At 50.3% G+C, this 11,223-nt stretch overlaps 1 protein-coding gene across 1 annotated transcript; it reads right to left on the bottom strand.

The window, feature by feature from the left end:
• Positions 1-8,733: 8,733 nt before the first annotated feature.
• Positions 8,734-10,896, bottom strand: Hrh1 (histamine receptor H1). Its single transcript, XM_059256841.1, has one exon. The coding sequence runs from the start codon at positions 10,872-10,874 to the stop codon at positions 9,405-9,407; it is 1,470 nt and encodes a 489-aa protein (XP_059112824.1). The 5' UTR covers positions 10,875-10,896; the 3' UTR covers positions 8,734-9,404.
• Between the last annotated feature and the right edge of the window lie 327 nt (positions 10,897-11,223).

Below are 11,223 nucleotides of genomic sequence, written 5' to 3'. Positions count from 1 at the left end.
TTGCATGGCTCATGCCTGTCAGTCCAGCACTCAGGACTCAGAGGCGGGAGGCTGGTTCCCTGGCTCCAAGCTAGGCAGGCTGCACAGTCTGGACCTATGGAGCTCCTCTAAAAGACACCCCAAAGCGCTAGGCAGGATCTGAGGCTCCAGAGCCCAGCTGCCTCTCACCATTTCCAGCACTTCCCATGGACCAGCCTAGGTTGAAGTGCCTGTTGGCTGGTTCTGGGGGAGGTGTTCTCGCTAAGCCTCAGGTGCCTAAACCTTACCAGGTAGCCCTGACTTCCCTTAAACTGAAGTCCAGCCATCTGCCTGGGTCTGTGTTAAGCTTAGATCCAAGTCGCAAGGCCCCACGCTGAGCTGGAAGGCTGTTCTTTTCTCTTTCAAGTCTGAGTTTGGGCGGTGCGCATGCGCAGAGGCGCCTGGGAAAAATGGGTCCCTAGCACCTAGCTGAGAGGGGTGTAACTCCAGCCTGTTGCAGCTGCTGGCTCAGGCTTCTCACCAAGGTGCAACTGGAATGCTCGGGACTCCAGACCACCCCAGGATGACAGTCTTCGCTGTTAACCAGCCCGAAAGGCCTCCTGAATGCTCCATGGAAATTTGGGAAGACCTTGTCTTCTTACATTTTCATTTAGTTGGATGTGGTGGCGTTCCTTGTTGTTGCTGTTGGTGACAGAAGGTCCCACTGGGAAGCCAGGACTGTCCTAGACATAGATCTGTACCAGGCTGGCCTGGAACGGACAGGGATCCACATGCTTCAGCCTCTGGAGGGCTGAGAACATAGGCAAACACCAACAGGAGGATGGAAATACTCGGAATGCTCCAGCGAGAGGCTAGTACACTCCCAAGGAGACAAGGATGCCCAGAATGCCCCCTTCTAACGCTCTCACCACCACTGGCCTCAGGCTGAACCGGAGGTAAAACCATTGTTCAGAACCTACCAGCAGGCTGATTCCAGGCAGCGGGAATGCACATGTTGAATTGCCCAGTCGTGGGAGGCCACCTCAACAGAGGACCACACCTGAAGACAGGGTTCACCTGCTAGGAACTAGTTCTGCAGTCCAGTCCAGCCTGGAACTACAGGCCAGCATTCTGCTGTCCATTCCTCCATGCTGACTGTCTAGGCCAGTGCCTTGCTGCCTGGCCAAAGCTCCTTTGCCTTGGCTCTAGGGATCTGTGGTCCCAGGAGGAAGGACTTGGGATTGAACCTCACTCTCTGGGCCCTTTGCATCTCCAGTTGCGACCAAGGGTCCTGTGAAGGCAGCCTATTGATAAGCCTCAGAGTGGCAAAAAGCCCAGGAGGTTAGACATGAACAAGTTCCAGCTGGAAGAGAAAAGGCCTTGCAGGCAGGATGACAGTAAGACCTCGGCCTCTGACCACTGAGAGCCAATCTAGACTCTGGGAGGGGTCATCAGGAAGGACAACAGGGGTCTTGTGGAATTTGGAAAACACCATGAGCTATAGGAAGACAAAATGCTCAACACACAAGGTGGCTTGGGCAGTGGGAGGCAGGTGTGCCATTTCTGAGCCCGAGATGTCATGGCAGCTCAAACATCTCCTAGAAGAAGGATGATGAGTGTGAGTTCCCTTTCCCAGGTGCCACATTTCTCTTTGGGATGAGGACAGCACATCCATGATATGTATTGCAAAGGACAAAGTGGTGTGACTCCATAGTCATTTAGCTGTCTTTGACACCAGATGCATCCACAGGTGCCCAATGTGCTGGGGAGGGGCTATCCATGATGTGCAAAGAGGCACGGGGAGACATGCCTGGGGCCCAGTCACTTGCTAAAGCTGCTCTGAGGAATGGCGGGCATGGATGTGTAAGTGACTCCTAACAGTGAGCGTCTTAATATGTCTGCACACACCAAGAATCTCAGGTCCTTATATTGGGAGTCTTGGGGCAAAGGCAAAAACTTTCATCCAGAACCAATTAGGGCTTTGGACCGGCCTGTATGAAAGGACAAACTGTCCTGAATCCCTAAAGGAAGATAGAGAGATAGAGGGTCTACGGGCAAGCAGGCATGCAACAAGCAAGGAAGCAATCCAGCCAGCCAGCAAGCAAGACAGTAATCTCCCTTGCATGCAAGCTACTTAGCAAAGAAGCAGCAAGCTGCCAGCTGATGGAAGATGCCTGCATCCCTCATTTGACCACTTGGTCCAAGAGACAGGGCATGTCTGTGACTCTGGGCCCAGGTGGGACAACAAAGTCTTCACAGTCCATGGCCAGTTGCATGGTGAGACTAAGTCCATAAGGAGAAACAAAATCATCTGTGTGGGCTTCTGTATGTGTTAAACGTTACCAGCTTTGTTCAGCAACCTGGGGAAGGGACACAAATCAGAGACCTCTGCTCATTCAGTAGGTGAGAGAGCTTTCCCTGAAAGCATTAGGGAGCAGAGGTCAGACCTCAGCAGAGCTGTGAATGTTTGCCCGCTCAGTTCCATGCCTGCAGGTCAGCCAGCCCCAGGGGACACTGAGACTGGAGGAGCAGAGGGCCAAGCTGCTGTCCAGCAAGCCTCACCTTTAGGTCAGGGAATAAGACCGAGGCTCCAAGGGCACAGGCAGAAGGTCATAGGGCAGAACACCCAGCATCTTTCGGTGCCCCCTCCAGATACACGAGCAGCAGCCTCCCACAGCACAACATCCCTAGCAAGCTAGCCCAACACACACACATGTATACACGCATTGCGCGAAGCGCCAGGTTCCATGGCTCATGCCTGTCAATCCAGCACTCAGGACTAAGAGGCGGGAGGCTGGCTCCCTGGCTCCAGGCTAGGCAGGCTACACAGTCCTGCCCTATGGAGCTCCTCTAAAAGACACCCCAAAGCGCTAGGCAGGATCTGAGGCTCCAGAGCCCAGCCACCTCTCACCATTTCCAGCACTGACCATGGATCAGCCTAGGTTGAAGCGCCTGTGGGCTGGTTCTGGGGGAACTGTTCTCGCTAAGCCTCAGCTGCCTAAACCTTACCAGGTAGCCCTGGCTTCCCTTAAAGTGAGGTCCAGCCATCTGCCAGGCTCTACCTGAGGCTTAGATCCAAGTGAGGATGCTCCAGGCTGGGCTGGATTGCGGTTCTTTCTCTTTCAAATGTGAGTTTGGGCCGCGCGCATTCGCAGAGGTGCCTGGGAAAAACGGGTCCCTAGCACCTTGCTGAGAGGGGTGTAACTCCAGCCTGCTGCAGCTGCTGGCTCAGGCTTCTCACCAAGGCCCTGCTGGCCTGCTAGGGACTCCAGACCAACCCAGGATGACAGTCTTCGGCCTGCAATGCCTCCTGAATGCCCCATGGAAATTTGGGAAGACCTTATCTTCTTTCATTTTCATTTAGTCGGATTTGGTGGTGGTCTTTGTTTTTGCTGTTGGTGACAGAAGGTCCCACTGGGAAGCCAAGACTGTCCTAGACCTCGACCTGTACCAGGCTGGCTAGAAACGGACAGGGATCCACCTGCTTCAGCCTCCCGAGGCCTGAGAACATAGGCAAGCACCAACAGGACGGTGGAAATAACTCGGAATGCTCCCGCCAGAGGCTAGTACACTCCCGAGGAGACAAGGTTCAGAATGCCCCATTCCAATGTTCTCACCACCACAGCCCTCAGGCTGAACTGGAGGAAAAATCGTTGTTCAGAACCTAGTAGCAGGCTGATTCTAGGCAGCGGGAATGCATGTGTTGAATTGCCCTGTCGTGGGAGGCCACCCCAACAGAGGACCACACCTGAAGACAGGGTTCACCTGCCAGGAACTAGTTCTGCAGTGCAGCCCAGCCTGGAATTACAGGTCAGCATTCTGCTGTCCACTCCCCCATGCTGGCTCTCTAGGCCAGTGACTAGCTGCCTGGCCAAAGCTCCTTTGCCTTGGCTCTAGGGATCTGCGGTCCCAGGCGTAAGGACTTGAGATTGAACCTCATCCTCTTGGCCCTTTGCATCTCCAGTTGTGACCAAGGGTCCCATGAAGGCAGCGTATCCATAAGCCTCAGAGCGGCACAAAGCACAAGAGGTTAGACATGAAAAGTTTCCAGCTGGAAGAGAAAGGGCCTTGGAGGCAGGATGACAGTAAGAACTCGGCCTCTGACCACTGAGAGCCAATCTAGACTCTGAGAGGGGTCATCACGATAGACAACAGGGGTGAGAACCTTGTGGAATTTGGAAAACACCATGAGCTACAAGAAGACAAAATGCTCAAGACACAAGCTGGCTTGGGCAGTGGGAGGCAGGTGTGCCATCTCTGAGCCCAGCTCATCATGGCTCCTCAAATGTCTCCTAGAAGAAGGATGATGAGTGTGAGTTCCCTTTCCCAGGTGCCAGGTTTCTCTTTGGTAGGAGGACAGCACAACCCTGATATGTAAGGCAAAGGACAAGTCCTCTAGCTCTCTTTGACACAAGATGCATCCACAGTTGCCCAAGCCTCAGGTGGAGTTTTCCTGATGTGTATAGAGGTACTGGAATTCTTCTGTGAAGTGCATTGTGTGCCACAGCTGTTCTACAGAATGGCTGGCATGGTTTTGTACTTTTGTCTGTGAGGACAGTAAATATCATAACTGGATCCTCAGTCTTCTTTCACAGTTCAGGCATCAAGTTCATTTTTCTGAGACTGATCATGCAACATCTTTGGAATAGCCTTAAAGGACATTCCATCTCCAACACCCCTAAATGCAAGGATGAAATGTCTTGGTAATGTATCTACCATAGTCAGAATGTAGTAGACCAATTTGCCTGATCACAGCTCAAATAATGACAAAGCCTGGGTGTCCCAGTCCTGCCAAAAGTGGAAAAGATGTAGCCTTCACTAACCCCTGACTAGCCTTGCCCATTAGAACATACTAGTATATTTGTCACTAGCTTAAGCCAATAATATCAGTGGTGACCTAGCTGCCCTAGGATCTCCCCTTATCTTTGCTGAAAAGGAGTCTGCAATGTCCTCTTACTGTAGTCACCATTTTGCCTTCATGTATGATGGTCGGCCCCATCATGCCTGAATCTTTCTTGTTATAATAAACACTCTTGCTGATTGCATACATGGATCCTAATCTTCTGTGGGTCTTCTCAAGGAACCTATCAGAGATGTCTGTGACCTTGGGCCCAGCCTGTTCAACAAACTCCTCACAGGCAAAGCCGAGTTTCATGGTGAGACTAAGTCCACAAGGAAAAGTAGAAGTAACTCTGTGTGTTTCTGTATGTATTTTATGCCATGAGCTTCATTCAGAAACCTGGGGAAGGGAGAGAAATCAGTCTGGAGGTGAAGAGATGCCTTTGTCAGTGAGGGAGCATTCTGTGCAATCATGGGGAGCAGAGGTCTGACCTCAGCATTCATGTTTAATGCTTGCAAGTAACCTAGCAATGTCAAAGGCTGAAACTGGAGAACCAGAGTAGCAAGTTGCTGCCTCGCCTACCTTCCTGCAGTTAGCGGCAGGTTTTTTTTTTTTTTTTTTTTTTTTTTTTCCGAGACAGGGTTTCTCGTGTTGCTGTGCGCCTTTCTTGGAACTCACTTGGTAGCCCAGGCTGGCCTCGAACTCACAGAGATCCACCTGGCTCTGCCTCCCAAGTGCTGGGATTAAAGCTGTGTGACACCACCGCCCGGTGGCAGTTTGTTTTTAAATGAATTATTGGGCTGGGGAGATGCATCAGTGGGTTAAGAATGCCAGCTGTGCTTCCAGAGGTCTGAGTTCAGCTCCCAGCATCTACATCAGGTGACTTCTAACTTCTGTTACTCCAGCCCTGTGGGATCCATGGGCACCGCTCAAACATGGTGCAAAGAAATACATGCAGGCAAATACCCATCGCATAATTTTTAAAATGTCAGTTATGATAACATCACAATTCTAGGAAGTCATTATTAAGAAAATTGTATTTGAGCATGGTGGGGCATACTATAATACCAGCCCTGGAGAGGCAGAGGCAGGTGGATCTGTGTGTTTTAGTCCAACCTGGACTACATTGTGTGTTTCAGGCCAGTCAGATCTACATAAAGTCTTATGAAAAGGGAATCTTTACCTTGTATGAATTATTATAAATTGCTATGGTTCAAATATGGTCTTTCCTTGATCTCATGCAGGAGTTTAACACCCAAAGTTTTATGTTAAAGGAATTAAGAGGTTTAAAAAAATGAATCACATGGTGGTTAGAGGTGCCGGCCTTTGGGAAGTGGTTAAGGTAGGATATAAGGTCACTGATGGGGCTTCGTGGCTGAAGCCTGAAGCCTTATATAAAACTAAGGAAAGACCAGACAGACAGACACACATCACGATGTAATGTGGCCTAGGAGAGTCCTCAGCAGAGCCTGCACCATGCTGTTTCATCCTGAACTTCCAGAACTATAAGCCAACATAAACCTCTGTTCTTTAAAAAGGAGCCTGCCTCATGTACTTTGTCACTGTAGCAAACTCAAACTAATTCATAACCCTTGCACATATTGTTATGCAGAAGTCAGTGTTTAGTCAACTTAGCAAGTTGGTCATCCAAAGAACTTGCCTGAAGTTAATCAGCACATTGGGAGAATCCTCATTGGGCTGTTATCTGCAGGCTCTTATCAGTAACTGACTCCTCTCCATAGAGGGTATATATATATGCAAAAGCCTGGTCTCCCCTGGACACTATGCAGGCCACCTACCACCTACCCCCGATTCTTCCCAAATGGGCTGAGGCTGAGTCATCTCTGTACCACAGTCCAGGACTTTTTGTATTTCCAAGATGAATCCAACAATCTAGACAGGAGCAGAAGCAGCTGATAGAGCAGAGAGGAAGTGTATCCCAGAGCCGCACAGTGGACCTCATGTTTCTCAACATCTCCGTGCTTCTGCTTGCCTGGTTATGGAAACAAGGAGAGCCCAGTATGCTCTTAGTTAGTGGTGGTAAGGCACAAAGCCTGGCTGTTGGCATATGCGGTGGCGGCAGCAGAGACGGTGGTGGCGGTGGTGATGGTGTGTGTGTATGTGAGTGTGTGTGTGTTGTGTGTTGCCCAGTCATTGTTGATGTCTTCCTTTATCTGTCCCTACCTTGGTTTTTGAGACAGGATCACTTGCTGAACCTTGCTGATTCAGCTAAATGAGCAGGCTACTGAATGCCAAGGACCCCCAGTCTCTGTCTCCCCAGCACTGGGATTAAAGATACATGCTTCCACATCTGGTCTTTTTTTAAAAAAAGATTCTTTTTCTTTTTATATGTGTATGAGTGTTTTGACTGCATATTTATATGTGCACTTTGTGTGCATCTGGTGCCCACAGATACCAGAAAAGGGCACCTGATCCCCAGGAACTGGTGTGAGCTGTCATGTGGGTGTTGGAAGCCAAATCTGGATCCTCTTCAAGAGCAGCCAGGTTCTTAACTACTGAGCTATCTGTCCAGGCCCATCTTTACCTTTTAGATTTATTTTATGTGTGTGTGTGTGTGTGTGTGTGTGTGTGTGTGTGTGTGTATGTGTGTGTGTGTGTGTGTCTTCATGTACACATGTGTACCACATGTGTGCTTTGTGCCTGAGGAGACTAGAAGCAATTGGATCCCCTGGAACTAGAGTTATAGATTCTCGTGAGTCACCGTGTAGGAGGTGGGAACTGAACCTGGGTCTTCTGTATGATTAGCCAGTGCTCTTAACCATTGAACCATCATTCCAGCCCCAATGTTTCATGTTTCTAAGTTTTAAGTGAAGGCTTCCTGTGTAGGAACATCAGGAAACCCTGAGCACCATCACAGGCACCTTGTTCTTTAGGTGACAACTTTTATTAATTGATCCATCTTGTCCCTGTCAGACCCCAAGTCAAAGCTCTTTTCTCTGCATGGCCATTTCTCTGCACCTGCTGTTTGTACTGTTCATCCCATGCGTGATGGCACTTAGCCACTGCGGAGTCATCCTTCTAAGTACCCTTCCATCCTGAGGCTCCTTGGGGAGGAGTTCACTCACAGCCTTCTCTGAGATTCTAGAAATGGGCCAGTGGCAGCCTCTAAACCCAGCAGTAAAGTCCCCAAGATTTCCCGAGCCTGAGCATGGAGAGTGTCTCAGGATGCAAGGCAGAGTGAGAGGGGAACATTCTAGAAAACAGAAGTCATTAGACTCAGAAAAGGAGGCACAAAGCAGTCATGGAACAGTACCCTTCCAAATGTCCTGTTTAAGGTAAGTGTCTCATTTGGACAGAGCATGCACACAGGAACGCAGACACAAAAGACCAGCTTTTACAGGGGTTCCTACTTGCAACACGCATTGAGGCTTAACATTACACTTTAAAATATAAATCACAACCAGACTGTGGTGTCAGTAAAACTGGATGCTCTTGTGCCTTCGAAAGGATTCACTTAGCATGTGTGACTAGAAATCACACGGTCTCACAAATAGAAACCACATTGTCCCTTCCGAGGGTCACCCTCTATGGACACAGATGTGCTCCGTGCCAGCTGCTTGAGAAACTGTCACCTCTCTTGGTGAACACCATGAGTACTTGACAGGATGCATTATTATTATTTTTTTCCTTTTCAGAGAAAACTGGTGACAAGGAGCTGGGACCACACAACATTCTCATCCCCAGCTTCTCACACGAATGTCAGGAGACATCAGGAAGCTCATCTCCCTGCCGGCTTCTCAGTTTCTCACGGCACAGACCGGACCTGCTCATGAGAGCCCCCTGGTGGAGCTTCCGAGAAACAGGCCTCTCGCCTTTCTTTTGCTTTGCTTTTAAGACACAGACGCAACTGTTCAAAATCCACTTCCTCCTCCTGACTTTTGAGGTCAGTTCTTGTCACTGTGTGTTGTTGCTGTTGTTGCTGCTGCTGCTGTTGTTACCATTTTAAGAGCCAGAAGGAATTAGGAGTTGAGAAGGATGGACTTGCAAGCTGCCTAATTTCCTAGCAACTCTGAGACACAGGTAAGGCAGGTTCCAGGGTGGGGCAGACCAGACGGCCCTGGAGAAAGCTGTAGGAGAGGCTCAGAAGGGCTGTGTTCTGAGAAGTGGTGGATGCAGTGGAATAGCTGCCATGCCTCTCCAGGTGATCCCTGGGAGGGGACAGCATCTGTGTGTATGTCTCTGCAGTCACATAGCTCTTGCTTGGGAAGTCTCCGAGTCCAAGCTTACCCTCCAGAAGAACTCTGCCACACATTCCCTGATTTGGTTACTAAGGAACTCATGTCAGAGAGCCAGACTTCCTATGAGCACCTGAGACTCCCACAGTTCCTGAGGGCCAGGCGTACTCTGCCAGGTCGCTTCTTTCAAATATTCTGCTTTCTACCCGAAGTACAATCTTCCTGCTAACCACCGCCACCTGCTCTTCTTCTGACGGTCCCTGGGAATGCCTCCATACTGCTCAGCCCAAGATCTTAGATTCTATTCCCCAACGCCCAGGGCCCTAGTGACGCCCATGCTTTCTTCCTCTGGTTCCCTCTTGGACATCAGACGCTGTCCACCCACTATGTGGCATCCTCTTGCTGTGCCCTTAGGAGCGAATGTGCAGAATTTTCTTGAATGTCTTCTTGAAGTTCTCATTGCACAGGGGGTAGATGAGGGGGTTCAGCGTGGAGTTGATGTAGCCCAGCCAGATGGTGAACATGTGCACGGGTTCGCTGCAGCAGCTGTTGCAGAAGGCAATGACCATGAAGAAGATGAAATAGGGAATCCAGCAGAGGATGAAGGCCGCCATGATAAAACCCAACTGTTTGGCCGCCTTCCGCTCTCGGTTCAAGTGCAGCCCAGACACATACTGTCTGGAATGTGAGCGGAACCTCTTCCAGGTGATCTTGATGTAATCGAGGCCACTGTTTGACCCGCTTCTCAGTTTGTCTCTGCCCAGCCCTGGCTCTATGCTGGTGTCAGAGTCTGTGGTCCGGGAGAAGGACTGTCGATCCACCAAGGTCTGGTCCTCTGATGTCTCACTGATCCGCCGGCAAGTATTCAGGTTCTGCTCATCCCTTTTGGGCTGGCTCAGGGCCTGGTCAATGGCCTCTGAGCTTCTGCTACCTTCCTCGGCCATGGTCTGTGTCTGCATGGTGTCTAGATGGAAACAGTGGTGTGTGACTGTTTCCCTATCCTCCTCCTGGCTAAAGACAGTGGGTGAGTTTATCTTCTTGGGGTCTTCGGAGGTTGACTTCTGATCTAGTCCTCCAATAGGGTCTCTTGATGGCCTTTTCAGGACCCCCCAGGGTGACTCTTTCCCAGGTTTCTTGGTACTCTCCTTGACATCCTCTGACTTCAGCTTGATTTCTAAGAAGGAAGGGAGGGAGCCATTGGTGAGCTGGCGGTGTTGACAGTGTCTCCGCACAGCCTTGTAGATCTTCACATAGAACCACAGCATGAGCACAGTGGGGAGGTAGAAGTTGATGATGGCGGTCATGATCTTGAACCACGTGACATTGTAGAAATCTGTCTCACACTTGTCTTCCCGAGGCTCTAAGGCCGGGGACATGAAGTGATGCCAGCCAAGAATGGGTATAACCCACAGGAAGGAGAGAAACCAAGCCCCCAGGATGGTGGCCGATGCGCGGGTCTTGGTTCGATACCTCAGGTACCGGAGGGGTTGCTGGACAGAGCGGTATCGATCAATGCACAGGATGAAGACACTGAAGATGGATGCTGTGCTGGCCACATAATCCATAGAGAGCCAAAAGAGGCAGAGGGGGCGGCCCAGGGACCACTTGGTCATGATGAGATAAAGGATGTTCATGGGCATGACAACTGCACCTACGATCAGGTCTGCTACCGACAGGCTGACAATGTACAGGTTGCCCACGGTGTGCAGCTTACGCTCACTGTGTACGGCATACAGCACCAGCAGGTTGAGACCTACTGTGACCAGGGAGATGCTACTTAGAACCACCACCAGGGGCAGCAGCTGAGGGCTGGCCATGGCGGTCCTGTTCCCCTCACACATCTTGTCTTCAAAGGCTGAGGAGATGTTGGGAAGGCTCATTGGCGCAAGGGCAGCCTCTAATGATGGCTTCCACCCTAGGAGAAAAGACATGAGATCAAAGTCAGCGATCACCTAAGATCAGGCTGGGAGCTACTAGGGGCAGTGGATACCCACTCCGCCCTCAGGACACATGTATTCACTCATGCATTCCTATGTCTTCACATTCCATCACTGAGTAGTTGTTGATTCCTGGCATTATCCTGGATATCAGAGATTTTCGTGGAGTTTGCCTGCCAGAGTTTAACCAGAACAGGGCAATCAGTACCTTGTGCAAGTCTTATTTCAAACACGTCTTGATTGACCTGAGCTTCGTCTTGTCATCTATGTCCTCTTTGCTGGTTGCTGGTCC

This window comes from Peromyscus eremicus, chromosome 3, assembly GCF_949786415.1.
Source record: "Peromyscus eremicus chromosome 3, PerEre_H2_v1, whole genome shotgun sequence".
NCBI lineage: Eukaryota > Metazoa > Chordata > Mammalia > Rodentia > Cricetidae > Peromyscus > Peromyscus eremicus.
Note: the sequence above shows the minus strand (reverse complement) of the source record. Positions and strands in the feature narration are given on the sequence as shown.